Source organism: Uranotaenia lowii, chromosome 2, assembly GCF_029784155.1.
Source record: "Uranotaenia lowii strain MFRU-FL chromosome 2, ASM2978415v1, whole genome shotgun sequence".
NCBI classification, from domain to species: domain Eukaryota; kingdom Metazoa; phylum Arthropoda; class Insecta; order Diptera; family Culicidae; genus Uranotaenia; species Uranotaenia lowii.
In genome coordinates this window covers 154,350,170-154,375,463 of record NC_073692.1, presented here as the reverse complement: position 1 = coordinate 154,375,463, position 25,294 = coordinate 154,350,170, and the positions used below count along the sequence as shown (strand labels likewise).

General features: G+C 37.1%; 1 protein-coding gene across 2 annotated transcripts in view; it reads right to left on the bottom strand.

Moving 5' to 3' along the window:
* The window catches only part of LOC129745201 (kelch-like protein 17), a 146,573-nt gene that overhangs the window by 64,731 nt on the left and 56,548 nt on the right, over nt 1-25,294 (bottom strand). For both annotated transcript variants that reach the window (XM_055738128.1, XM_055738129.1), the window contains exon 2: nt 16,355-17,038. In XM_055738128.1, the coding sequence (XP_055594103.1) occupies nt 16,355-16,380 (26 nt within the window). In that variant the 5' untranslated portion in view covers nt 16,381-17,038. The remainder of the gene's footprint in view (nt 1-16,354; nt 17,039-25,294) is intronic.

The following is a 25,294-nucleotide window of genomic DNA, read 5'->3' as shown; positions in this document are numbered from 1 at the left end:
ATCTTCACCTTAAAAAATCTGCACAAAATTCTATATTTTCCCAGCATATTGTTTAACATTATAACACATTAAGGACATCAACACCAATAAACAAAATTCAACATACTTTAATATAGATATTTGAGTAACGAGAAGTGTTCTGTTGAATTTTGTAGAATAAGGTTTCATTACTAGATTCAAAACGTTTGAAGCATGCTTTTTAATGGAGCATGCTAGCGGCAAGCGAAAAAACGAGATATCTCAACTTTGGACGGAAATTTGTTGGTATTGAAGTTTTTTAAAAGCCATATTTCAAACTAAATTCATTAATATGGTTCAAGTTTGCTTCAAGTAAATGTGATCTGTTGATATTTATCTCTTAATTTTTTTTATTAAATTATATTTATTTTTCTCAAAGGTTAAAATCTTTAAATCTGCAAAAAAGTTTGGAATATTGGGCTGGTTTGATTTGAGTATAGAATAAGTTTTTCTTAAGAAATGGAAGGCTCTCCTAAAAAAAGCTTATTTTACACTCAAATCAACTAAATTTGACCTATCAGACTCTTTATCAAGTTCAAAGATTTTAACCATCGATGAAAGCGAATTTAGCTCACCTTTTAGGTTTAGGACATATTTTCTAAAGTTACGATTAAAAACGCGTACTTGTAATGTCAAAGTACTTCAAAATGAATAATCATAGAGTCAAAAACATAATTTGTTTTAATTTTTTTTTTGTATTCGTGCTTTATTGGGCAAAAAATGAGTGTTTTGAGAGACGAGCAATTTATGCTGGACATCAAAGTGAGGGACAGGGGTCGCTCAAAGGGGTCGTCCAATTGTATTATGTTTTTGCGATTTGGGCGATATTGTCTTGATTATGCATCAAATTGAGATGGAAATCTGAAAATGGGGGCTATGAGATATGAGCAATTGATTCTAGATAGCATGTTCCGAGTCACAGGTCGGCAAAAGGGGTCGCCTGTATTAACTATTCACTGTTTTCAAGTTATTGACGTTATTTAACATCGGATTTGAATAGAAAACACAAGGGAGCATAAGGGAGTTTTGAGAGAAAAAGTGGCGGCTTGAAGCACTGTTGAATGTTTTACCCAATATTGTCGAAAAAATGCATCGGATTGAATATTCTTAACTCATCTTCACCTACTAATGATTGGAAGCGAAACGAAGTTCGTACAGGATCAGTTTAAAAAAAAAAATGGAATAAAAAAAACCCCACTAATTAAGTTTTCTGATTGCGATTTGTAATTTAATCATTGCTTCTCAATTGTGTTTTGAAATCAATACAACAATAAATCTGAGTTTTTACTTAGCAAAGTATACTTTGTAAATTTGAACCTTTCCTTGACCTTATATTTCAATTGGCGGCAACTAAATATTCAGAGCTTGAAGTTTCATTTTTTTTATTTTTCAAATATTTTATCTGGGTTCTTTCATAATTTTTAATCAACCTTTGAAAATGCGAAACATTAATTATGTTATTTATTCATAAAATTCTAAGAATGATTCGAACATGCTGTGTTATAAATTTATAAAGTTATTCTTGCGATTTTAAAAATATTCTTTAGAAGCCGTTTTTTTTCAGATATTTGAAGGAACTTGAAAATAAATAAAAAATGTTTAATTCTAATCTTTGATTACTGGACACTCTTTTGATAAAATTATATACTTTATCGACTATGAATTTTGTTTGAATTCTCTTAAGAGCAAAATGGAGGAAATGAGTTGAAATAAAGATAAACTATTATTTAACGCCAATTATAACAGTTTGTACTGTGAATGTGATCTCTCATATTTTTTCCAAATCATGGTTAGAAACTACCAACTGAAATGGTTAAGAATTTATTTTGAAATTCTGATTTCAATACTTATATTTTCTGAAGTCATTGTTTTTAAGTTTTCTTCTTGTTACCGAGTAGAATCCAACTCATTCCACATGAATTCGGATGTCATGTGGAATCTGAGATAAGGTCAAGGTGATTCTTATCAGACTGTCAGGGCTTATCAGGAAATGCTTCCCGATCGAGGTAACCAAACCAAGGAGGATAACAGTAGCTTGTCTCGTATTTATTTCCCCTAAACGCATTAAATCATCACTTGAGTTATCAACTACTAAGAAAACAAATATTTCTCACTGTAATCTGCTTCTAGATCCGGATATTTGCTTGGTACTGGGTCATCCGACAAGCTTTTTTTTTTTTTTTTAAAGAATAATAACATCTTTATAAGCATTAACGGGCTTGTGATATAGCTTAGTTGGCAAGTCTGTTGCCTCCTGAGCAGATGTCCGCGAGTTCGAGCCCAAGAGTAAACATCGAACACAGTTGTACCGGATAAGTTTTTCAATAACGATCCGCCAACTGTAACGTTGATAAAGTCTCGAATGCCATAATTATGGTAAAACGACTATAATCGAAACAAAAAAAAAAAAAATAAGCATTAACTTAAAATTTTTCCGAACAAAAATTCACCAGTACTCGTTGTGACTTCATCAAATTTTCCATATCTTGGCAGAGGAAAATAGAGCAATGATGGTGAATAGATGTTTTTCATTGTGGTTACAGAGAAGGTCATCCATCACACGTTGAAAAATAGATAGGGCATTTTTCAGGCCGAACGGCATTCAAATAAATTAATAGCTTTCAACATTTTCAAAGCCGATGGAAAGTCTTAGTGAAACACGAGATATCATAGAAGGAAAAAGCATAAGCCGTAGCTATTATGATTTTTTTTTTAAATAGATACAACTGCTCACCGACAGGACTTGAACCCGCAATTTTCGCTTCCGTACAACGGCGCGTTAGCCAATTACATCACGGGGAATGTGACGAAATAGGCTCCTGCATGCGTATATGTCTCATAAAACATGAAATCGTATAAAAAATGATAACTTAAGTCGTTTACAATGGTGTTGCGAATCGCAAATCCAACTACATAGTGAAAAGATGGTATAAAATGTCGTCTGAAGTCAGTTTAAGTCGGCTAGGATTGAAAGTCCACAATGTTTGTAAATTTTTAAATGGTTTTTCTCCCGTGCGGGTTTTAAGTGAGGAAATCATCCTCATGTTCTCTCAACAACCAGCAGGGTATCCAGATGGCTGCAAATCAGATAGGATTTGAGGAATATTAACCAATGAGAGAACTGGAAAATATTCTCGCTGGCAACGATTTGCAGGCTATGAGAGCAAAATCAAAACGCTCTCTTGCGCCCAATTGGTGTAGTTCGCAACACATTTATGTATGTATATTGCCTCGACTTTGGTAGGGAAATGCTGTTTTTTCAACATTCATACGATGTTTCTATAATGTATATCGAACGTAGGGGAGAGGAAGGCTATATGCGCATATTAAGGAAAACACTCATTTTCTCCCATATTCCGATAGATAGGAGTCTGAAAACTATATGCACATGAGCGGACATCTGTTTTCTATACGTAAGAGCAATTTTTCTGTTAAAATCTTTTACAGTTTTTGTGAAAATAATTTTATAATAAAAGAAGTCAAAATAGCCGATTTCCGAAACCGGCGGGCTAAATGCGCATATTTATGTTTTAAGCTATATTTCATCTACACTTGCAATATTTTGATATTATTTAATTGAAAACGGTAGAAAAGGATGTTGAGCATACGTCAAGGCTGAAATTTTGGTGAAATTTTTTACATCAATAGTTCTTTTGCATGAAACATAGTTAAGTATGCCATATGGCCATATTTCATGGTAATATTTTGTTCATATTGTATTTTTATCGGATCAGTATGAAGTTCTTCTTTTTTCGCTGTAAGATCGTGATTTGAGCGTAGATTTAATGTTTAAATGATAGAAAGTAAAAAATTTATAAGAATAATCTATTTTTTTTATATAGGCATTTAACCTGCCTTTATATGGGCATTCAGAACCTGTCTTTTATTCCAATATCTTATCATCTACAACTTTGCCAAAAGCTTCAATTTGTTGAATTTCCGATTTCCAGATGAATAAGAAAGAAAAACCATTAAAATTTTTGTTCACAGAATCTGTACGCACAATAATTAAAGTTCAATATATTATAACAAAACTGGCAAAAATCTTGTTTGAATTTTAAAATTTTTCGACTTTATATAACAATTTAATTTTTTCATGCCATGTGTTAAAAGCGTATTACCCTCAAACTGCACTGATTAGATATGACGAATCTCTAGCCATATCGTCAATCGGCTGTATGCGCATATTACCCAACATGCGCATTTAGGAACACTTCCCCCTACATCAAAACAGAGTAAGAATATAGCTACAAAAATGTTAGCTAGGGTCGAGCTCCATCGGTCGACTGCTGGATATTCTATCGATACACTCCATGTATATCTCGCATGTGTTCTCTGCTCACGTTTGATCTCTCTGCTGTTTCACTATCACCACCAGCGTTGCCAGTTTGCAATCCGCTCAAATCCATAGGCTTGGCGAAAAACGAAAAATGTAGGTACTGATTCTGGCAAAAAGGAAATGCTGAAAATCCGTAGATCCGTAGAAGTACTTAAAATACGTAGATCTACGGAGAAATCTGTAGTTCTGGCAACGATGTGCGTAAGTAGCGACAAACGCGATGCAATAGAACAAAGAGCGCGCTCGGCTAAAATCCTGAGTCGATGGGTGGTAATTCACCACCACCCCTCGACTCGGGATTTTAGCCGAGCGCGCACATGGTCGATTGCTTCGGGTTTGTCGCTACTTACACTCATATGAAGAACCAAGTGCCTGTTGGATGTTCTGTCTCTGGGGATGTGGTCCGAATCAGTGTCTCGAGCTGTTATTTACATTAGTCAATGTCACCCCAGACAACCATTTGGTGGGTATTTCGTGCAAATATACGTGTAAACATATCGTATATAATGTAGCAAAACCAGTAGGTATACGTATCATTTTGGAGGCCATATAGGTACATTAGCACACATATTCTTGATTTGGATTGTATTGTCGTAATAAAATCATGCAATGTATTTAAATACGACAAAGAAAATGCATAGGCCGCATATTGTAGATGCAGATATACGAAAATGAGTTTAAATAACATTCTGTAACATTCTGTAAAATAAAATACGATTTCTGTTGGTCTGGGACATCAGTAATTAATGCCATGGCTGGTACAGATGAAGTAGTTCCCTATTTAGAAAAATAAAATTTCAGGCCCAAGCATCGACTGCTAGAAAAACGAATAAAGAAGCGCTATGTTGTCTTTCGGAGATTTTTTTTTCTTTTGTATAAGTGGGTAAATATGAATATTTTAGTAATAGAACGTTGAACGCTTCTTTTTATTTGAAACACAAAACAAAACATTTGTTAGAAATAATTTTTTTAAAATTTTTAACAACTATGTTTGTTCCAGTTACTTTTTATTCCTTCTTAAACAAATCGTCACGTAAATCCACAATTTTTTTCAGAGTGAACAACTGGCCCAACAAGCAATGGTTTGTAATTATACCAAATTCAACCGTGCTACCTCTAAGGCGTTCCTGTTTTTCCTGACCTGGTGGGTAGCAATTATTTCTTTTTGTGAGATCCAGTAGCAATTAATTCAATTTTATTTTCCAATAAAGCATCAAACGAGCTTCGGCAGTTAAAGTTGGAGTTGTTTTCAAATACACCCTATCGTTATCCAGTTTCCTTTTGGTAAAACTTTGTGAAGTAATCAAAACTTCTTAAATATGTACTCATTTTGAACTTGTTTCAGATTCTTAAAACATCCTACTCGTACTTTGCTGTCCTGAATACAATCCAATAAGTATCACAAGAAAATGTTCATAACATTTCCACTTCATCGTCAATCAACGTTATGTAATACTTGGAGCAAAAATCTCGGGATAAAAACAATAAATCCACAAAGCGAGGTTCGAATCCCGTATCCGTGCAGGAACATAAATTCACACAGGACTTATGTTTTTCAGATCCCTGACACGACAAGCACACACTCAGACAGGGAGAAAGCACTTGAAAAATCCTATCTGAGCGCCCGGCTGATAAATCTTCATAAGAGACTGCATCATCGTGTTTGCGTATGTGAAGGTATGTAGAAAAAGTGGGTGAACATTTTTCCACCCCGTTTGCAAGTTTTTCATTTCTCGAATGATTTTTCCATAGGTCGTTGAGGCTTGAAATTTCTTTATTTTTCACAAAGTTTCTTATGATTAGGAAAAAAACCATCAGGAAATAAAAGGTCTCCAGAACATACAATTTTCAAAAAAAAAAAATTGTTTTCACTACCCATTGAGAAAATACACAAGTTTATAGTGCAGCTTTGACCGTGTTACCATGTTTCATCCTGAGTTTTTTTATGTGTTCCACTTGAACTTGCCCGCCACTTGCCTAGCGACACTGGGTGTAAAGTAAGTTGTGAAATTGTGATTCATGAGGTATAATTTCCCGGCTAGACAGTCGGACTTGTGGGCACGAGATAGCACGCCAGAGTGGTAGAGTTTTTTAGTTTTCCTATTTCATACGAGGCATATGAAATTGGAAAACATGTGAAAAGTTTCAGGGTACGGATTGTAATAATTTTATTTTTTTTTCGCTCTGTTCGTGATTTACAGAAACCAGATTAAATGCTTTTGATTGCACTTTCTTTTGTTGAGAATTAGAGTTTGTGGTCTTGTATAAGATTTAAGCATCTGTAAAACCATTGCATGTTTTAATATGTCCTTCTTTCGAATCAGTGTCCAGGATTCAGCACCAAGGATCAGAATCAGGGAGCCAGGATCAATATCACAGTCGCTGCCGCCGATCAGGATCCAGAATTAGAAAAACGGGAAAGGGATCAATATAACTGTTCAATGTTTGCTGTTACATGCAGACAACATGGTTTTTTGAAGATATCTTTCTTCTTCAGAATTTTTCTGACTTTAAACAAACATTTTATTTATTTATTTATTTATAAGTATAAGGTGCTCCACACAATTTTGGTTATTTGCACCTGATATTCCATAATCTAGTCCTACAAAAATCTTAACAAACCCTAACAATTACAATTCTCAAATTTTATCATACAAATTAGTAGATTTAAGGAATTCAAATAAAAAATTATGTTTTTCTGCGCTGCTATCTAATAGTATTGTTTCATCTATTCCTAATCTTTCTCTCTCATCTTTATATAACTCACAAAAGTATAAAATATGGCTTACTGTCAACTGTGTATCACACGCAGAGCATTCAGGAGGATCGGTTTTTTTTCAAAAATAAAACTATGAGTTAAACGTGTGTGACCGATTCGAAGTCTACAAAGAATAACTGATTCTTTCCGCGATTTACGGAAAGATGTCTTCCAAGGAACGATTGAATTTTTAATTTCTCTCAATTTATTATTTTCTACGTCAGCCCACTCCATTTCCCAAAGTCTGTTAATTACAAGCTTCAAGGAAGAGTTGAAATCATTTACAGGTAAACAATATGAAGATATAGGCAATTCTATACTTTTCTTTGCTAAATCATCGACGATTTCGTTACCTTGAATGTCTTTATGACTTGGGATCCAAAGTAGAACCACTTTTTTTCTCGTAGAGTATACCGAAGATATTTTTGTTTGAATTCTTTGCACTATTGTATTATTGGAATTATTATTTTCGATACTTTGCAAAGAGCTCAGTGAGTCAGAACAGATTAGAAATTGGAATTCAAATTGATTGTCCTGAATGTATTCTACCGCTTTTTCAATGGCTAATAACTCGGAAGTAAATATCGATGCAGTGTTAGATAAATGAATTTGTATTTTATATTTTTCGCTATAACATGCAAAACCTGTGCTGTTATTTGTCTTAGAGCCATCAGTAAAGATGAATTCATATCCGTCATATTTACGACAAATTCTATTAAATTCACGTTGGAACACCTGTGAACTATTATTAGCTTTGTTAAACTGATCTAAAGAATAATCAAACTTTGCTGTATTAAGGCACCATGGTGGATTTTCGTGAAAACTGCGGAAAAGAATGTGCTCAGACGGGATTCTAAGATCGCTTTTCAATTTAAGGAACCTTGATCGGAATGCTTTCGATTTGTTTTCACAATAATCACGTCTTAATATGAGGGGATGATTTTCAATAGATTTTAGCCTAAACCCAAACTTAAAAATTTGTTGTTTCCTTCTCAATTGTAGAGGCATTATACCGGCCTCTGCCAGAATACTGTTGACAGGACTAGTCCTAAATGCTCCTGTAGCTAGTCGAATTCCGGTATGTAATATTGTATTAAATTGGTTGAGCATTTTTTTGGTACCTGTGTCATATAGCATTGCTCCGTAATCTAGTTTTGATACTACGGTTGTTTTAAGTAAGATCACCAATGATCTTCTATCCGATCCCCATGAAGTGTTAGAGTATGGTGGGGTAAAAGTACGACCTTTGTGCTATCCTATTTTAAGATAATTTTGCAGTTGTTTTTCTGAAAAACCAAATACAGCATTGGATTCCTTAGACTTTTATCTTTCTTCTAAAAAATTACGAAGATAATCGATCGACGCATTTGATAGCAGTAATGAAAATGCTTAACTGCTATCGAAACGTACTCTTACCCCACCTCTGGGGCAAAAGTTCGAATGATGTGGGGTAAAAGTACGACCATTCAGAACTCCACAATTTTGCATGAAGTCAAGAGGAAAATTATTTGATATCAATCTTTGCCTACTTCTATGTTTGCTTCTGATACAAATCCTATACATGTGCGATCAACCTGCGCGGATTTGGAGTTCTTCACTAATTGTCCATATCCAACAGGTTTACGAAATCGAGTTCTAATCGTATTTGAGAAATTTTTTGCGCGAGCAAGTCTTTGTATAAACGAAAATATGCTCTGATGTTCCCAGTGAATTTCAGTAAGAAGTTAAAACTTTCCGTTCAGATTTACTTCAGTATACCCTGTATATCATTCGTACTTTTGCCCCATTTGAAGTTCGTACTTTTGCCCCTTCAAGGTTTCTTTTGATTCACAGTTTATTGTGCAAAACAGAGACATAATAATTAAATTCTTTCTTCGGCATTTGCTAGTGGTTGAAAACAACTAAACAGACACATTAAGACTTTCATTGAAAGCCAGAGTTTTGATTGCTCAAACATGTTTGCCGTTATTTTAGATATTACATCATTTGGGTAAAAAAGCTGCTTTACCTCATTTTTCGGAGGGTTTTCAATGTATCAAAATAAAAATTTGTCAGGATGAAGGCAGTCCAAATCACTATCAATCCACGCCAAAGTTTTAAATTTTTCTGTTCTCGGTTTGTGATAATCTCAAAACGTACTTTTACCCGACTCGTACTTTTACCCCACCTTACTCTAGATAGAGTTCTTAAAAGTTTTAGTGATGCAAAAGACTTGGCTCTTAATATTTTGATATGTTTTTCCCAATTTAAGCGTGAATCGAAGACCATTCCAAGAAACTTGTGTGAGTCTACTGTTTCTATTTGATTAGCATTCATAGTGAATTGGATATTTCGGCTACATTTCCTCAAGCGGCAAAAATGCATAGCTTTGGTTTTATCTATAGAAAATTTGAACCCTGTTTGTCGGCACCAAGTTTCAAGATTGTACAGGAAAGTTTGCATTTTTCGTTGAATTGCATTAAGGTCATTTCCTTTTACAAATACTGCTAAATCATCTGCGAAAGATACGCGGTGAACCGTTAATGGTGAAATATCATGAACCGATTTTATAGCAATAAGGAATAAAGTGACGCTAAGGACGGAGCCCTGAGGAATGCCATTTTCCGATTTGTAGTATGAAGAAAAGGTATTACCAACAAAAACTCTAAATTTCCGATTGTTGAGAAAGTTGTTAATAAAATGTAAAATATTTCCTCTAATGCCAATGTCATAAAGAGTTTTGATAATATGGTGTCTCCACGTTAGATCGTACGCCTTTGTTAAATCGAAAAAGATAGCTATTAAATGTTGTTTACGAGAAAAAGCATCCTGGATGGCTGTTTCGATGATTGAAAGATTGTCTAGAGTATTTCTGAATTTTCGGAAACCGTTTTGAGAATCGTCAAAGAATTTTATAGTTTCTAAATACCACACAAGTCTACGATTGATCATTTTCTCCATTGTTTTGCAGGGGCAGCACGTCAATGATATGGGTCTTTTATTTGATGCCAAAAGAGGGTTTTTATTGGGTTTTTCAATTGGGATGACAATCGATTCACTCCAAATAGTAGGAAATGAATGTGTTGAATCTCAACAATATTGGTCACCTGAAACTGAAAGCCACGTTAGCCCCTTGTACCAATTGTCATGTTTTATGATGTGCTGAGTGTTGCCAGAATGCTCAATTGGTTGAAACATGTTACAGTTTTTCGCGGGAAAAACTGTAATTATTGATGGAAACGAAATAAATGCTCTCTTAGTTTTTGTTCACACCGAGAAAGGTTGGTTTTTTATTTCCCTACCCGAGAAAAATGGTCTGACACAACATTTGGTGCCGTGACCAGGATTCAGGAAGCTTTCGCCAGAATATCACTACTTCTGCTAGCGTTAAGCTATCCTGTCCTGGGAAATCCTAAGCCTAAGAAATTTTGAGTACCGAACCCGACGACGATCATCGCTCATTACAGTGCCTTTGAATTCCCCCTGTGACGGAGTTTGTTTATCCCGTTCTTTCCCGATCAGCAGTTCGACCCAGATGGGAAGTACTGGTTGGTCCAATGCCAGCCATCTGGATACCTGCCGTACTGGTCGCCCGGCCAGTACTAGCTCCCCAAAGTAATCAGCAAATATGTACTTTGGGAGTAACCGCGCCGACTGCTGATCATGTTGGTGTTTGTTTCCCGTCCCGAGCCGTCACAGCATAAGTATCCCAGTTCTCAAGAAGCCGTGTATGCCCTATCCCAAGTACAAGCTGATCAAGTCCCGAGAACAACGTCGTTGCTAAACAGGCTACCCTTCCAAGTGACCCTATCTTAAGCGTAGACCCAGTCCCAGTTGGCAACTATCCGTTGATGTTTAAAGTGTTCCCATTTCCGATCACCAATGCGACCCGGATGGATGGTACTGGTGTTGATGCCTCAACCTCAGCCATCCGGGCTTCTGCCGTACTGGTTGTCCGGCCAGTACTCGCTTTGAAAGTGCTGTCCAAAACTTTTAAATTCAGTGTGCCCATTGGTGACCAAAAGGCTAAATCGAATCCAATCCACCTCAATAAAAACCTTCCAGTAATTCGTCCAAAAAAGCAACCAGACTCCAACAGTAAACACCAAATTCGGAGTACCAGATCCAGTGTAACCACGATCCGAATCGAACCGACCTGTCTGTGGTGATGACCAGCTCCTGTGAACTTCTCTGACCGCTGCGAAGCAATTCACAATCCGATCCTTCCGATGATGTAGTTAAGGGACGATCTTGCTATATTTCTATTGTACCAAACGTGCATATCTGAAAATCAAAACAAACAATAGGGCCGCCAAATTTAAAACATTCGTTTTAGGTGGCCAGGATGTTGAATCTCAACAATATTGGTCACCTGAAACTGAAAGCCACGTTAGCCCCTTGTACCAATTGTCATGTTTTATGATGTGCTGAGTGTTGCCAGAATGCTCAATTGGTTGAAACATGTTACAGTTTTTCGCGGGAAAAACTGTAATTATTGATGGAAACGAAATAAATGCTCTCTTAGTTTTTGTTCACACCGAGAAAGGTTGGTTTTTTATTTCCCTACCCGAGAAAAATGGTCTGACACAACAGAATGAGATGAATATATTTCATTATATGTCTCTAACAAAAAATGTTTAGCATCTATGGGAAGATTTTGTAGCATTTCGTAAGTAATGTCATCAGGTCCAGGGGAGAATCCTCGAAAACTTTTGAGAGCTGTTTCAAGTTCAATCAAAGAAAAATTATCGTTTAACCTGGAATAACTTGGATCATCGAAATACATTATGTCTTCTGTTTCGCGTTGATTTTTGTACACAGAGAAATTAGAACCATAGTTGGCAGAACTAGAGATAAAAGAAAAAGATCGCCCTAACTCTTCCGACATAGATTTTGGGTCAGTTATGATTGTACCGTTAACTTTCAAGGCAGTAATGTTGTTATTCTTAAATTTTCCGGATATTTTGCGTATTTTTGTCCACATTTCCTGTGAAGATTAATTGAAGAAACATAAGATTCCCATGATTTTCGTTTAGATTGTCTTATGATTCGCCTTGCTTTAGCTTTTGCTAAAGAATATGCTATCTTATTTTCATCTGACATATTATTGTTAAAAATACGGTGAGCTTTTTTGCGTTCTTTAATAGCGTTCGATATTTCAAGGTTCCACCATGGGGGTTTTGTTTTTTTGGTGTTAGAAGATGTTTTTGGAATAGATACTGTAGCAGAATTTATGATGACGCTATTCAAAAAATTCATTTTTGATTGAGATGAGCTTATGGGATTTAAATTCGTTGAAACCAAACGTTGAAACAAATTCCAATCTGCAGCTGAACTAACCCACCGAGGTCTTCGCTCATTATTACTTTGAGATGACAAAATAGTTATGATTATTGGAAAATGATCACTGGAGCATAAATCGGAGTGTACTTTCCAATTCACGTTATCCATAGTCACGCCGGCATCCTTACGCTCCATTATGAGAAAACGTGGTCCATCATGTTTGTCAACTCTAACCATCTTGTTAACAAGGTGGCCGAATTTCCTACGCCATTAGCTCGCCATTTCTTCAGCCTACTCTTTTTCGGGTCCGTCGTTGAAAAATCGTCTGTCTGAGACAATAGCTCAAAACGCGAGCCGAATGTCCCAGGACCCCCCGGGTCACCATCCATTTTCCGTGCCAACCACAGATGAGTAAGAAACTGCACACACTGAACAGGAAAAAAAAAACTCGAGTGACCTTCGACGCAGTGAAAGATATCCGGTTGGAGAGCAGTCAAAAAACGCGTGTTGCTCACTTGAAAGCTAACCTTCGAATGAACAAACATTTTATTTTGTTGTTACGAATATGTATATTCGTTGCACCGTCTTTATGGCATTTGCGACTTTATATCAATGATGCAGTTGGCAGACAGTTATAGAAAAAATTATTCGGTACAACTGATTTCGAACCGCTCTTTACTCTCATGCTGTATGATGTCATCTTGAAATTTTAACTTTTTATTACTATCTGGTGAAAAAATGGTTTCAAAAAAGAAGGGATGAGGGGAAAATGTTTTGTAGACATGTTTTCAAATACCACATATCTTCTCTCCCTTTTCAATTTTATTGGATGAAAGCAGAAGATTTGTTACTAATTTTATCGGCCTTATCGGTGAAAGGTGATGTCTTTTTAAGTAAAAACATCTTAAGATTATGAAACTTTTATAGACGGATAGAAAATTTGACGAAATGAAAGATGGTGAAAATGTGCGGGTAGAGTTCCGAATGAAGTTTTTATCAATTTACAATTTTTTTTTTGATTGTTTTGATTTTGTAGAAGAACAAACCAATAATATATGTTTTCCATATATTATTGGGAAATATTATATCAAAAAAGTGTTCGGATTCCTAGTATGAACTTATTGTTCTTGAAAATGAGTTAAAATAATAAATGATTTAATGATCTGGCATCACGGAAATTACGTAATCAATGAACAATGGCGTAAGTCATGCTCCCGGAAGACCTTTACATGTCTGATCATGCTGTGATAAATTCAGTGAACTTCGTTTGAAGAATTTTAAAGAAACGAAAAGTGATAAATTTCGGCAAAGCATTTTTTGTTTTGAGTCCGGTTTCGGTTCCCAGGATGAAGGACAATTTAACCGTTCAACGATGAATGCAAAGCTAAGTATTATTCTATCTTAATATATGTCTTGGTAAATCAATCTGGTTTGAATTAGTTGATGAAATTTGAACTTGATTCATTATTGCAATCATCCATAGCTTAAATTCTGTGAATGAAAATCTTTTAAGGCATTGATAAACTTATATTATAAAAGAGAACAATATTTTTTCTGAGTATGTTTACATCGGAAAATAAACATTATTTATATCCATTCAAAAATTTACAGATTGATAAAAAACCAGTGATCAGTAGCGAATAATAAGGTTTTTATATGATTTAAAAATTTATACAATTAAAAAAAAATAAACTGCATTTGTGATACAGTACCTGCATTAATGAATACTTTAAACGTATGCCTGACCAACTATAAGCCTTTGATAATTTTTCAATCAAAGTTTGTGATTGTTATTGAAACAGCGTTTCAATAACTTTTATGAAAATTGCGTAACTTCGAAAAAAAATCTTCACAATCTTATCGTATTTCTAAAGCTGAAAGCATTGGTTAAATTCTTTCACAGTCTTCTTTTTCATCAAGGGCTACGATTTTTTCATAATCGTTTTCAGTTTGGTGTTTTTAAAGTGGTTTCATCTGACCGCTAAGACTAGGAAAGTCCATCTTGTCCACTTTAGTTTTTTGGTATTTGAGCTTGTCAATATTGAAATAACTGGCAAACAGACTCCCAGGGATGGTTTTCTTTAGAAAATAATGACTTCAATATGATTGGCTGAAATATGGAACAAATTGCATGACAGAAATTTTGAAAAAGTAAATGTTCTTTTGGTTGCCTGGAAACTGAAGATAGTTAGGTTTAAATTGATATTGACGTCCCTAGAACATATTTCTTGAAAAACTTTTGTTCATGTTTAAAAAAATATCTTAACATCACATCTGATTCGGATTTTCAATGTTGATGATTGATTTTCAATGATTTCTTTTAAAAATTAAAAGCGACAAATCGAAGCTGCTTTTAAAAACATATTTTTGTAAAACATACCGCTAGACTTTCATTTTACAATCAATCACATTTAGATAATGCTGGTCATTGGACTTGTCCATGTTTTTTAATGAAGTCGAATAAAAGATGGCTCGTGAGAGGACAAGTCCCCATTGTCTTTGAATGAAGTTTAATAAAAGATGGCTTGAAAGAGGACAGGTCCATACTGTTTTTGAATGAAGTCAAATAAAAGATGACTTGAGAGAGGATAAGTCCCAACTGTTTTGAATGAAATTTAATAAAAGACGGCTTGCAAGAGGACAAGTTCCCATTGTTTTTGAATGAAGTTAAATAAAAGATGGCTTGCAAGAGCACAAATCCCCGTTGTTTTTTAATTAAATTACATAAAAGATGGCTTGCAAGAGCACAAGTCCCATTGTTTTTAGAGAAGTTAAATAAAATATGACTTGCAAGAGAACAAGTTCCCTTTGCTTTTGAAAGAAGTTAAATAAAAGATGGCTTGCAAAAGGGCAAGTCCTCATTGTTTTTATTAAGTTAAATTAAAGATGGCTTGCAAGAGGGCAAGTCCCATTATTTGGAATAAAATTAAATTAAAAATGCCTTGCAGGAGGACAAGTCCCCATTGTTTTGAATTAACTTCGATAAAAGATAGCTTGGACAAGTCCCCACAGTTTTTGAATGAAGTTAAATAAAAAAGGGCTTGCTAGTGGACAAGTCCTTGTTAACCTTCAATATTTCCGTTCAAATTCTTCAAATTGTTGCTTGTAAACAGATTAGCCCTCACCTATTGTAATTAACCCTTATTGAAAGATCTTGTAAGAGAATAAATCCCCATTGGTTTTAAAAGGTTACAATCAACAGAAGAAACCTTCATGTAAAAAGAATAGTTTTACACTTCAACCAACTGCAAAAAAGATCGTTCATTCTTTAGGCATCTTTTGCGAAGAATAGTTTGTTGTGCGCGAATGAAAATCGTAATAACTTTCTCGGTCCCCACCCGTCCAAAAAAGAATAAAATCGTCTTTTGGGCGATAATGAATCTCATTTTCTATTCGGCACCATTTATGATCGCGTTAATCAATTTTGACGAAACAAGATTTTCAATGAAAATTGACAAAAATAGTGAATTTAGTGAAGCAATTTCAAATTTCCCTTTTCTTACGGGAATAGCTGTATCTTTGTTTCCAGTCATTATGAATAAGTTATTATTATTATATATCAACCGAGAGAGAAATGGAAGCTTGTTAAATTTAGAAGAAGCTTTACGCGATTTCATTCTTTTTTGAACGTCACTGTCTGAACAAAATTACTTGAAATTTGTTCGCTTGATTTTAAACTAAAGAAAACTTTTTTTGAAACAATTAATTTCAAGTGTTGCCAGCAAAACTTATGACTTTTTAATGGACATTTCATCGTTTCCCCCATTTGTTTATGTATTTAAACGAACTTTTGGGTAGCCTTGGAGATATAAAATTTAAATTTTGTACAGTTTGTTATTTCGAATGATAAATTAGTTGCAGGGGTGGGGGGAGCACTCAAATTTTGAAATTTGAAACCTCCCTGTAACTCAATTTTAGGCATTCCCCACAACATGGAGCAAACGAAAAAAATACTTTTAAAAAAAAATGCTACTCACGTGTTGGACTTAACCGGTAGGAACATCTTTTTGTTGCACGCCACAAGCTTAGACAGGTGTTTGATGAGGAATATTTTCACCTTCAAAGTGCATGTTCCTTTCCGGGGAACGAGTTGCTGTCTCGAAGAAGAGCTTGCGGTTTCGATTTCGGTTGCAGTTGTGCTGGAACGACGACTTTCTTCACCTTCGGAATCAGCGCTCCGAACGATGGTCGTTGTCGTCGTAGTTGTGGTGGTGCAAGTTGTTTCGATCGATTTGAGCCGTGCAATTGCAAGTTTTGGGCGTGTGACGATTGATGTTGCGTTTGCTGTTGCTGCTGCTGTCGCTGCTGTTGGTGCTGTCAATTGCTGTTGCTTTTGGTGATGTGCTGCTGCTTCTGGAGATGCTTTAATGATCTTTTTGGATTTACATTCCTGCGGCGTGTTTCCGCTTGGTGTTGCCTCTCCGGTGTTATCCACTTTCACTGTCACTTATCGGTTTAATTTATTTGGAAATAAAGCCAATTAACGCGTTCGTTTTCTAATAATGAGACCTGCTTGACTATCAAATTTGCTAGTTTCACTATGTGTATACTCGAATGGGTCAGCGCCCAACACTATGAATAGCAAAAAATCGCGAGGAGGCACCATGAGGTATTACTTGGTTATGGCAAAAATAATCTTCCGGAGAACTTCAAAATCACATCTGTAATAAAAGAAGAAATTTGAAATAGATTAATTGTGGTGGAGTAATTTGATAATTATAATTATATTTTCAAAATCAGATTTTATTTAAAATTCAACAGAAACGTTAGCGGCGCTACATGAAATCACTGTATACTGTGTAGCAGAAAGCGATCTTTAGTTCAAAGCAGTAAAGTGTGATACGGTCAAAATTTAGTCAAGAGAAAACGCGTGTAAATCGGTGAAATCGTCTATTTAAAAAATCAAATTAAATTTCTTATTTAAGTTTAATTAGTATAAAACTCAGGAAAAATATTCAGTTAGGCTTCCGCTTTTCCAAATCCGAATTGCCGGGCCTTACGCTTAACCCCTGCCATCAGATTTTTTTACAGCCACCTTGTCCACCTTCTTCGCCGCAGAAAGCCAGTTTGCCTTGAACTGCTGCTCGTCCTTAGCAGTTTTTTGGTCTTCTTTTGGTTCCGCTTGACAATAGCCCAGTATTTCTCAATTGGGCGGAGCTCTGGCGTGTTGGGAGGGTTCTTGTCCTTGGGAACCACCTGCACGTTGTTGGCGGCGTACCATTCCATGGCCTTTTTACTGTAATGGCAAGATGCTAAATCCGGCCAAAACAGTACGGAATAACCGTGTTTCTTCAGGAAAGGCAGCAGACGTTTATTCGAACACTCTTTCACGTAAATTTCTTGGTTGACAGTCCCGGAAGCTATGAAAATGCTGCTTTTCAAGCCACAGGTACAGATGGTTTACCAAACCAGATATTTCTTCGCGAACTTTGACAGTTTTATGTGCTTGAAAATATCTGCTACCTTTCTCCTTTCTTTTGCCGTATAAAACTCCTGTTCCAGAAGCTGCTTGTAGTCGGCTTTGACGTAGGTTTCGTCGTCCATTACCACGCAGTCAAACTTCGTCAGCATCGTCGTGTACAGCCTCCGGGATCGCGCTTTGGCGGTCGTATTTTGTTTATCATTGCGATTTGGAGTAACTACCTTCTTGTAAGTCGATAGTCCGGCTCGTTTTTTGGCTTGATGCACGGTTGTAGACGATACACCCAGCTTATTTGCGGCATCTCGGAGAGAGAGGTTAAGGTTTCGCTTGAAACTACCGGCAACTCTCTTTGTCGTCTCAGCGGCTTCCGGTTTTCGATTTCTCCCCGATCCAGACTTCCTGGCTGTCGACAAACGTTCCCCAAATGCTTTAATTACATTTGTAACGGTTGATTTGGCAACTTTTAGCGATTTCGCCAGCTTTGCTTGCGAGTAGCTCGGATTTCCGCGATGCGCGAGCAAAATTTTGATATGCTGCTCTACTTCCTTAGACGGCATTTTGACAACTGAAGAGTGAATTCCAAAATCAAAATAGAAGCAACTTTCTACACACACACACACACCTTCAAAATGAGGGGTGTTCAGGTGTTTTTTAAATACAAAATTGAAAGTAATACGTCAAGTTGATATTGACCAAATTTTGACCGTATCACCCTTTAAGCTATGTGTGATATCGGTTTGTCCAATCGTTAATCAACAAAATGCGCTGCATTCTTCACAATTTGGAAAATTAAATTTGTATAAATAAGATAGACGCAAACTATAGCTAGAACAAAGGAAAATGACGGGTAAGAATCGTCATTAATTTTTTTAAAAAGGAAAAAAAATCTTAGAATTTTTCTACTTGGAAACAGAGCTCGGCTAGGTTACCACAAACTTCCTATCGGTTTTCATCGGACTGTTGCCCAAATAAATGGTGCTGTTTCGTGTTAATGATTGTGTAGCCACATCTTGATAGAATCCATCAGAAACGATAATATTAGCATAACGCTTTCTTGGAAGAAATTCTCCAGGTCGACGCCTTCAGAACAAGATTTTTTTTTTTGTTTTCAGCCCATGTCTGGTGCCCGGTGAAATAAAACAAATAGGATTTTATGGAGTAATAATTGCTTCAGGGATTATGTAAACGGAATGTTTCAAGTGTTGCACAATTTTTTGTAAAAGCCTTTCTATGCTATTTTCACACTGTTTTTAGCATCGAATAAATACATGTCACCGTGTTGAAATTTCGTCTAATAGGCAGATCAACACTTCAGTGAAACCAAATCCACGCACTGTCATCCTTCTGAAGAAACGTAAGCTGAGGCAGCACCGAAACCGGATGCTCTGTGATAACACAGGCGAAACGTGAACGCACCCAAAATTTCATCAGGATTCACTTCTCCACGAGGGAGGGGAGTTTTGAACACACTTGAGACGCACGGTTCGAGTGTAGCGAGGAATGGGCCGGAAAATTGCTACATTGACCTAGATATTTTTACTACCCTGGCCTATATACACAGCTGAAACCTTTTCACCATCAGGGGGGAGGGTTCGGGATTTGGTGCGTGCTATCATGACAAACGGAGCAGTTTGGTTTTTGGTTGGGTTCCTTGCGAGGGATTGACTGACGTAATATACCTACCTACCCTATTTTGGCTAAATTTGGAAGTGGATGACTGTTGTATGTATGTGGTCTTTGGCGAGACGACAAGAGTAAACTTAAACAAAACCTTCACGGATGGCTTGTTTGTGGGGAAGCGTTGAGTGAGACGTTTTTATGGACAAACGTAAAATTAGGACACCTATGTTTGTTGAGAGAGACTGCCAAGCGGTTAAAATTATATCGATTGATGCAAGCTCAACTATAAAAGAAATTAAAAAGACTCTTATTTCAAATCTCCATATTTCCGAAACCCAAAGTTTTCTTTAAAATCTCATGGGACCCAGATTTTTTTACCTTCAAAGTTCAAGGACTGTTAATTTGATAGTCCTGACTAAAATCGATGTTTCTCTCTTCTTATTTAACCAATTTTACAAAATTACAAAATTTACAAAAAAAAAATTATTATAGAAATCTTGTAACGAAACTCAAATATGACTCTCTTTTGTTCGGCAGCTATTTTCAGCTTTCAGACGACTCCTGAGGTGTTGCTCATAAGTGCAAGAGCAAAGTTCGTTTAACCCACACTCTTGTGAGCGCTAAACTGCACACACTCTGCTCACACCTAAATACGTACCTAAGGGTCCGGCGCCGATTGACCTGAAAGTTAATGACTAGGTCATCCACCTCCGGCCAGCTCAACTCAAATACTTACGCTCTCAGGGTCGGCGCACGTTCTCAGGGAGGACGGGTACGACCAATCGCTGCCAACAAAGCGGACAAATCCAATCGAACAAGACAAATACACAAGGGCTCATTACAACAGGTTAAATTACAAGAGGTGGGAAATACGATTCTTGCCGTTTTTCTGCCGTCATCGGGGAATCTCATCGGCACCTGGGATGGCCATCCCTGCAGTCTCGAACTCGTATGCTGTTACCTCCGTTTAATCCGCCAGAAATCGTAGATAACCTGGCGACGATAATGTTGCTCTCGGTGGCTGGATCGGGATTGTGGGTGGTTTGTTTACCGATCACCAGACCGAAGTACCGGCACCCCGGCCGTAGAGATGTAGGCCGCGGGTCAGGTAGTGTTGACGGGTCTTACCCAAAATTTTACACCGCCCACAGGGGCGTCGCTCGGAGCTGCTTCTCGTGATGTTAGCAATGCGGACGGAACACTTTAAAACCTGGCAAAGCGTTTGGAAACGGCTTGACGCTTCCCAGGACGGTTGGGGATTTCACCGGGCACTTAGCAGAGTTACACCGATTGACGGAAGTGTAAAACTGACCTCACTTGCTTCTGGCCACGGTTCCTCCCTTTTCCTCGGCTCACTTGGCCGGACACTCCGCACACTAAAATACTCCGAACTACTTGAAATCTTCGGTGAGGATTTCGACGTGTTTGTCGTTTCCGTGTTCCTGATTAAGTGAACGAGCCAATGGCTTCCGTTCACGCATAAGCCCAAGAGTTTCGCTCTTTCCTTTTGAGCCTATTCTGGATCCGGTCTCAGATGTATAATTTGACACCTGTCATTTGACGGTCAACCCCGATTCCGACATATTAGGCAAACTGTTTTATAGCTACTTTAAATTTAAATTTTAAACATCTAATGAGCCAAAACTAACAAAAACAAATTAACAAACACGCGCAAACAAAACAAATATTTGTATTCCTCCATTGAATTGGTACCGAATGTTGACTTTGATGAATCGGTAACAGACCGACGCATAGGACTGAGATAAAAGATCTCCACTGCTTACGATCCGGAGGCAGCGTCTTCACTTGCTTCCAGCTAAGGTTCTCGTCAACTGTGCGGATTTTAGCGGGTAGACTACGCCGCCACGAGCTTCTGGGCCTGCCTCTTCTTCGATGCCCATTTGGATCCAGTCAAGCGCCTCTCAGCAAATCTCGTTTTCATCTCTTCGCAGCGTGTGCCCAATTCATCTTCACTTACGTGCCCAAATCTGGATTTCTAACGCCTTTTGATGACACCGGCGATGTAGTTCCACGTTTGAGATCCAGTTGGCAGGCCACCAAGCTCTGATGATATTCCGCAGGCAGCGACTCACAAAAATTTGCAGTTTTCGCGTCGTCAGCGCATATGTGCGCCAAGTTTCGCATCCGTACAACGATTCAAATTTGACGTTTAGTTGAAGATTCGGATTTTAATTTGTAGAGAGATTTGGCGTGAGTGCCAGATCTTTCGGAGACTCGCAAACGCAAACCGGCTTTTCTCATCCGGGTTTCGATATCTTTCTTGGTACCACTATGAGGCGTAGTCTGGCTACTAAGGTAGTTGAAGCACTCCACTGGATCGATTTCCTGTGTTGATCTCCATCGATTTGGTCTTTCCGACATTGACTTTGAGACCTGCTGCCTTGGAGCTTCCGGTCAGGTCGTCGAGTTTGCTCCGCATATCCGGTTGTGATTAGACGAGCAAAACATTATCGTCAGCCAGGTCAAGGTCGTTCAGATACTCCATTATTGAAGGATTCCACGGCAATCCTCGGTTCGGTGCACAGTCGATCGATCCAGTCAGAATCTCATCCATTATCATCGATTAGAAAAAGTAGCGGTGATAAGATACAGCCCTGGCTCACTCCAGGTGTTTACCGGGATTGGATCGGACAAGACACCGTCGTGCAAGACCTTGCACGGAAATGTTTCGTACTGTGCTTCGATGAGATGGACTAGTTTCTCTTCGTCGCCTTAGAGTCACCCAGAAATGTTTTCGTGGTTCAGTGGGTCGAATGGTTTTTCGAAATCAACAAATACCATCGGAAGAGAATCCTGGAATTCGTTGATTTCTTAGCGTTATGATGTGTAGCGTCGGAGTGTAGCGTCGATTTTCTCCTGGGTCCTGTTCAGGATCACTTTGTAGAGTACTTATCCTGCACCCAGTCGGCCAGGAATGTTGCAGTATTCCAAATGTCAGCGAAAAGACGGTGCAATATTTGTGCTGACAAGGTAAGGTCGGCTTTGAGCATCTCAGCAGGAATCATCGATCATCTTCCTTTCATCCGACATCCATTCACTTCTTCTTCCACAGACTTTACAGTAGCATGGCTCGTCATGGTAAAGGCATTCTTGATTCTACACCACTGTTCTTCGACTGTTCCGTCTGTCGGCAGTTCCGAGGCTCAAGATTCAAGCTGTTCCACATATGCCCTTTTCACCTCTGGATTCTCCAACCAACGGTCGAGAACTAATCAAGCAAACGGAACCAATTTTGACATGCGAAGGTATATGAGTAGGAAATTTTTTTCGAAGATGGTTTGAGACTCCTCCTTCCAGTGGGCAGATAGAAAATGGGGAGGGGCCTTCCATGCAAATGGAACAAAGTTTGACATGGGTTGGTCATTTGGATACGAGAAATGCTTCTATGATTATTTGGGACTTTACCCTTTTCGAATCGGGAGACACAAAGGGGAAGGGGGTCTTCCATACGATTTTAATGCTTTATTCAATAACTAATCATGCAGATGAGTCCAAATTTCACAAAGGAAGGTATAAAGCTACGAGACAAGTTTCTACGACGTTTGAGACCCATCTATTCTTCCGGGGAGGGGGGGGGACTCCCATACAGTTTTATGCATTACTCGAGAACTAATCGTAGGGTATTCGAGTAGACTTTTGTTTCTTTGATTGTATAAGGCTTCTTCCTCTTATTACTGATGCGATAGAAAGGGGAAAGAGAGCTCCCAAATAATTTTTTTTTTAACTCGGGTTCTTATCTAGAGCCGTTTACTAATTACGTAAGCATAATTTTGGAAATTTTATACCCTCCCTCCCCCCCTGGTAAGAAAAAGTAAGATTTTTCAAAACCCCCCCCCTCCCCCCCTAGTAAGATCTTACGTTTTTGATTATTTGAAAAATTGACACGTTTTTTTAAATAGCTCGAAAATATTAAAATTTTGATCTTCATGCTTCAAACCAAAGCACTTTTTAAGTAAAACTTAATATAAGCATTTGAAGAGCATAATTTATACAAAACAACAGATGAAATGTCACAAACAATTATAGAACATATTATTTAAGACATAGCATGTTCGTAGCAGCAATTATTTTCAATAAATTTCCCCAATCGACTAAACAATACATAATCTAAATTCCAAATAAAAAAAAAAGAGTGAAAGATCAGGTTAACACCAGGTACCATAAAAATGGTTATGTTTTGACCTCAAAATTATAAAAATCTAAAAAAAATCATTCTGTACTACTAGAATTGGTGCAAAAATGTTTAACGACAATAAGGTTGTTAATTATCAGGTTTCAGCTGAGATTCATTTCAGCGCTAAGCGATAAAGTTTTACGATTTTTTTGGTAACTAGTTTGTCAAATTTAGAGTTGGTAGTGGCTTGGATGGTATCACTGAAATAACTGTGAAAAATGGTAATGAGGAATAAAACCTGAGTAATATATTTTCGTATGGCTGTGAAGATTGATCAATGCAACATTTCTTACGTAAGATTTTTCGAAACCCCCCCCTACCCCACTAGTAAGAGATCGTAAGCAAATTTAAAACCCCCCCTCCCCCCCTATGTGCTTACGTAATTAGTGAACAGCCCCCTAGCAGATGGTAGAGTATTGGGAAGAGTCTTCAAATACGAGAAATATTTCCAAGATGATTTGGTTCTCCTCACGGGATAGGAAAGAGAAGAGAGGTGCCATACGGTTGTATAAATTGAAAAGCTCATAAAATAAATTTAACCTAATTTCACGGGGTAGAGTAAAAGGGTACATTCTACAGTTATTTAAAAAAAACCTTTTTTTTTATAGAATCTCTTAAATTGAAAAACTTGCCCTCACAGAATGTTGAAGGTGCCCTGGCTGAACCCTGCGGACTGTGTGGTGAAAGGGAGGGTATATTAGTCGCTTTTAGTGACACGCGTTTACTTAAACGGTAGATGCAGAGATCTCTGCGATCCACCAATAAACATGGGGAGGTTTCAGAGGGGTAAATTTGGGGAAGGTAAACCCTGAGAGATGCTAGGCCAGCATTGCGGGTGATCATTTCGTCCTACACCTCCTATGCACCTAAAGTTTCCTACTGGAACTCCTAAAACTGACAATGAGGCTTATGAACAACAATCTCGAGACGTTTAACATGAATAAGTGATATTTTATGAAACGCATTAGTATTTTAATATGTTGTTGAATTTTATCGACGTTTTTCGGCGAGTTTTACAAATTAAATACGTTTTTATACCATTTGTCCAGACGTTTCGAGCTACTCTGGTATTCGCTCCTCTTCAGAAGACAGAATAACTGGTTTTCGTCTATACTAATTGAAAATTGAAATTGAAAATTAGTATAGACGTAAGCCAGTAATTCTGTCCACTGAAGAGGAGCGAATACCAGAGTAGCTCGAAACGTCTGGACAAATGGTATAAAAACGTTTTTAATTTGTAAAACTCGCCGAAAAACCTCGATAAAATTCAACAACAATACATCGCGACGATTAACCAACATTCGTAATTTAATATGATAAAAAGAAGCGTTTTAAAGCGTACATCCTATTTTAACTATAAAAACAAAGAAAACATAATTGAAACCCCGAAAAAAATTATGGAATATTTACATATATCAAATCTATTATTTATTTTCCTGATAAACTCATAAATTTTCAAAATTTTTGCTAAACATATTCATGATGAATCTCAAAAAACTTTAAAATTTACCTGAACAAAGAAGTAGAAAATTCGATTTTTTAAACTACGATTACAAAATTGTTTTGAAAATTCATGGTACAATTTCTAGCCAGCCTCAGTTTATTATATATTCTCATACAAGAGTAGTAAAGATATATTAATTAATCTCAAAATTAAAATGACGAATCAAATGAAATTCA